Source organism: Pterocles gutturalis, unplaced genomic scaffold, assembly GCF_000699245.1.
Source record: "Pterocles gutturalis isolate BGI_N339 unplaced genomic scaffold, ASM69924v1 scaffold31380, whole genome shotgun sequence".
Lineage (NCBI taxonomy): Eukaryota > Metazoa > Chordata > Aves > Pterocliformes > Pteroclidae > Pterocles > Pterocles gutturalis.
In genome coordinates, this window is record NW_010146859.1 from 12,348 (window position 1) to 16,781 (window position 4,434).

Genomic DNA, 4,434 nt, shown 5'->3' on the forward strand with positions numbered 1-4,434 from the left:
AGCTTCCTGACCCAAGCCTGGGGCTCTGGAAAAATTCTTTTTTCTTTTTTTTCTTTCCATAAGAGAACCTCACATGCAACTGCACTGGCTAGTAAGCTCTCCTGCTAGTAAAGTGTTTGTGGGGGTTTGTAATTTTTTTTAACACCTCTCTGAAGCTTTAACAACTAACACAGACAAGAAGCAGCTCATGAAGCTGTCCCTGGGGAGGGGCTGAAGCATACATAATTCAGTCATGACAAAGAGAGAACAGCTTTTTTTTTTTTTAAAAAAAAAGAAAAAAAACCCCACAAAAACCAGCCAAAAAGAAATCTAAATCCACCACTGGATGACAGAGTCGCTGGAGCCAGCCGCTCTTCTCCAGTGTGTCAGCCCTGGGGCAAGGTGACTGCCACAGCTGCCATTTCCAGGAGGTCGGATTTGTCCTCCTTCCCTTGCGCTCTTCACATCCCAGCATGTCTCAGTGCACTCAGGTATTTTAATGTCAGATGGGTTTTGGCTGTGAGCAGGTAAATGAGACCAAGGGATGGGATGCTTTTACTGAATTCTGTCTCCTCCTGACAGTGCAGGGTCCAACACGGCCACCAGCACCCCTTCCTGCACTCACCTGCACCGCGTGGACCACCACCACTACGTCTGCTCACAACAGCTGCCAAATCCTATGCTCAGTTTCTGCCTCAATCAGCCATTTCACTGCAGTTCTGCAAAACATCACTCAGGAAAATGGCCTCAGCGTGCTCGCAGCTGGGCCAGGCTGCTCTGACTCTATAGAGAGATTATGGATCTAGGTTAATGCCAGGGGAGGACACCTACATCTCTTGTTACAACTGTTTGAGGTTCTTGCAAAAGCAACTTTCAAGAAAAAGCATTTTTTTGTGTACTGCTTCCATTCCACACCATAGCTAAGCATGATGAAAGCCATCGAAAGCAACGCACTGCGAGGCAGCAAGAGATCTATTTTCCACCCAAAAGCGCCATAATTAGAGTAGCGAGAGAAGAGGCAGGAGCAACTCTGGAGCAAACACAAGAGGTGCCAGGCAGCCTAGGAGAACAGGGAAGGAATTAGTGTGTTTGTAAAGATCTGATTGTGGAACAGGGTTGGGCAAACAGAAAGGGTATTTGGCCAAGGATAGCTTCAGCCAGAGCACTACTCTCTTTGTTTCCTTTTGGAAGGTTCAACACTCAAGCTAAGGCATGAATCCTACTAAAGACCTCTAGGTTTCACTGCTTTTACCCCAGCTGCTTTCTTCCAAGTTGCTTAGTGTCATGTTCAGATAACTGCCCTTTGGCAGGGACGTAGCAGCTGTTTTCTCAGCAGCACGTACACTGTGGACCGCTGGACGCAAAGCAGGACTGCTGTGACTGTCACAAAGCCATGTCCACCCCCGAGCCAGGGAGCTGAGCTGTTTCAACCCACCACCCTCCCAGCAGCAGTGAGCACACAGATGAAAAGGACAGGCCCTCAGCTTTCACAGCCCTTTTTCTTGCTCATGCCTGGCTCCCTGGTTCACAGCACCCATACACATCCCCATGTCAGGATTCTTAAATCCAATACAACTTCAAAAACCACTGCAAAGGCTGGTGGACTTCTCCAGCTTCTGCACAGAGGGGTTTGGCTGAACCAGGGTACCCCACCCACGCTGCATTCATGCTCTGCAGGACACTGCCGCAGAAAAGCTGAACTGACCTGTCAAGCACTGTCAAGGAGCAATGGTCCTGCCAACAGCAGATCCTCTGAACTCACTCACAACAGGTTTTCATCACCATCTCTGCATTTCTAGGAGGCTGGCTTGCACTTCTCCTGGATGGCAGTTTGAGGAAGGGGCTGGTTGGGTAGAGGAGAAATTGCTTAATGGGTTGGGAACAATTATGAATGGCACACGCCAAGATGAAAAAATGCATTCAGAATGTCTTTAATCATGTAACACTAAAACTTCTTTACAGTGTCATGGCAATCTACACTTCACCATCTGCTTGATTTTTGTTCTGCCCCCATTTCTCAAATACAGAATAAAAATGACATTTTAAAACAGAACACATGGCTGTTTCTACAAGACTTCACTGTTTCAAGTGAGTATTTTTTTGCCTGTTAGTCTCGTACAAACTTCTCGGATCAGCATAATTCTTTCTTTCTGTAAGAATTTTAAAAGACAAAGCTCTCTCCTCCCTGCCCTCAGACTTTCATTACATTACTAGATGCGCCTTCTGGATGGCAGCCTTCCTTCCAGGCTCAGCGTGCACCCCAGCAATGGAAAGGGGGGGGGGATGGGCAGGAGATACGAGTTATTTTAGGAGTATCTGAGTGTATTAAAGTCGAGAGGTTAGCTAGAAAGATTATATCTGGGGCAGAAGGATGCATCAAGCATCCATCAGGGCTTTGGAGGATACTCTGCACTACATTACACATGGAGGGATTTTATTATGGACCATCAAAGAAACTGTTGCTACGAAAGACAGAAGAGACGATCTTTCCAGTGGAATTAATGGTGCCTTCGCTATCCGAGCTGGACTCCGAATCGCTGCTTCCAGAGTAGGCGCCCAGGCCAGGCAGGATCCCGATGCACACAGCTGCTGAGGGACAGTGGACTGTGGAGCCTCCCACTGAGCTGCTCCCCAAGGGAACACAGGATGGTTTTTCTGAAAGAGAGGTACCTCAGTCAAAAAATGAGAGCGGAGGAAAAGGCTCTTCATCAGCCCAGGAACTGCCGCGTGTCATTTACCTGCTATTGCCTCATCAGTGGGGGACGCTTGCAGGATTTTAATTAAAGCATAAGGCAGCTTTACACTGCAACAAAGCTATTCTGACAGGAAGGACTCGCTACTTCAGGGTTGGTTGTTTTTTTTTTTTCCTCAGCACTAGTTTAAGCCCAGCTCTATGCTGGCATTACAGATTTTTATTCTGAAGTTGTCAGTTTGATGCTTGTCAAGTACCAAGCCCACTAAATAAGAATAAATAGCTCTGCTCTGTGTAATTGAATATTTTTTTGTGATATAACAGCATAGTTGGGAAAAAGTTTTATTCCATCGTTCTGCTAGTCAACATCACCCATCTTCCATGGCTAATTAATTATTTCCAGTGTTCTGAAAGTTTACTGAACAGAAGGAGATGCAGGAAGTGCCTCGGGTTGTCATTACACAATTGCAGCTCACCCTATTTATGTCAGAGTATCTTGACAGCAAGTCAATTAAAGCCCTGACAGCTAAGACTGAAATACAACTTAATTCTTCTTCTAGGTCCCCATAATTTTCTGAAACAAATTGGTTTCATGATGGACAAGACCACTTCACAGCATGAAAAGCTAACAGTGGAGGTATACAAAACATCAGGTGTTGCTGTGAAGAAGAAGGGGATGATCTCTTCTCCACATCTCCTGTCGACAGTACAAGCATTAGGCTCAAAATGCAGCTATTGAGACTCCCATTAGTTAGCAGGTAAAACTCTTTAAGCGTAAAATCAGTTAAGCATTAGAATAAACTGCCTAAGAAGGGTGCACAATCTCTGTCTCTGGAGATTTGAGAGCAGCTTAGACAAACATCTGTCAGGAATGGTTTAGGCTGGGGATAGACTGATGACCTGCAGAGGTTCCCTCCAGCCCTATTTCCTACGAAGGCTGTCAGCACCTATAGTTACTGTTTCTACTGCTTTAAGGGAGAACATGCCAACCACAGTCCGTGCTGTCTTGCATCATGAAGGAGCAGAAAAGCAAATCCTCTATCAGATTCAACACCAAGTCAGTTGCTGTTCAGGTGAGAGACAGGTAGCTTCCCACATGCAGAGATCAGGACATACCTTGATTCTTTTCATCATGATCAGTATCTAGTTTCAACCTCTTCACACTGTTGCCACCATCTGAACTGTGGAAAGAAAAGAGAAAAAAAAAGTGTCCTGTTTCCTCATAAACAACTGCTTAATTACTGTTACGTTAAAGTCACATCTCTGCCTCAAATGCTACAGTGAGTGCCAGCAGGGTCCCCTGATGCCCATCACCACCTCCACCTGCTGTTAACTGGGGCTCCTCGGGGGACACGCAGGATCTTAGAAAGAGTCAACACCTACCCTGCAAGCATCACCTGTTAACCTGGAGAACAGAAACATGCCTCTGGGAGTCCAAGTCAGACCTCTTGCCCGGTAACCCTGAGCTGGCTATTCAGCTGGAAGTACCCCACCGGAGATCAGGAAGGACCACTTGAGCTCCAGCCACCCCTCAGGGCCCCAGGCTTGCACATGTGGGTGATCACACCTGCGGTGCAACATCTGTGTGTTTCCCCTTCCAGGGTTTCCTTCCCCTCCTTCAAGCATCTAAAGAGCCTGTTCTAAAATATCTAGAAATCTTCCACCCAGTAAGAAGCCCAGCAGGTTTTGCAGCTCTTCACACACAGCTCTAGTGTCTGAAAGAAAAATTTTAAAAATTAAAAAAAAAAAAAGGGGGGGGCGGG

The 4,434-nt window shown here is 46.4% G+C and overlaps 1 protein-coding gene across 1 annotated transcript in view; it reads right to left on the bottom strand.

The window, feature by feature from the left end:
- Positions 1–1,898: 1,898 nt before the first annotated feature.
- Positions 1,899–4,434, bottom strand: part of FAM192A (family with sequence similarity 192, member A) — an 8,199-nt gene continuing 5,663 nt past the window's right edge. Inside the window, exons 3-4 of the mRNA XM_010085886.1 lie at positions 3,788–3,852; positions 1,899–2,634 (exon numbers count right to left, since the gene is read on the bottom strand). Coding sequence (XP_010084188.1) covers positions 2,417–2,634; positions 3,788–3,852 — 283 coding nt within the window. The 3' untranslated portion in view covers positions 1,899–2,416. The remainder of the gene's footprint in view (positions 2,635–3,787; positions 3,853–4,434) is intronic.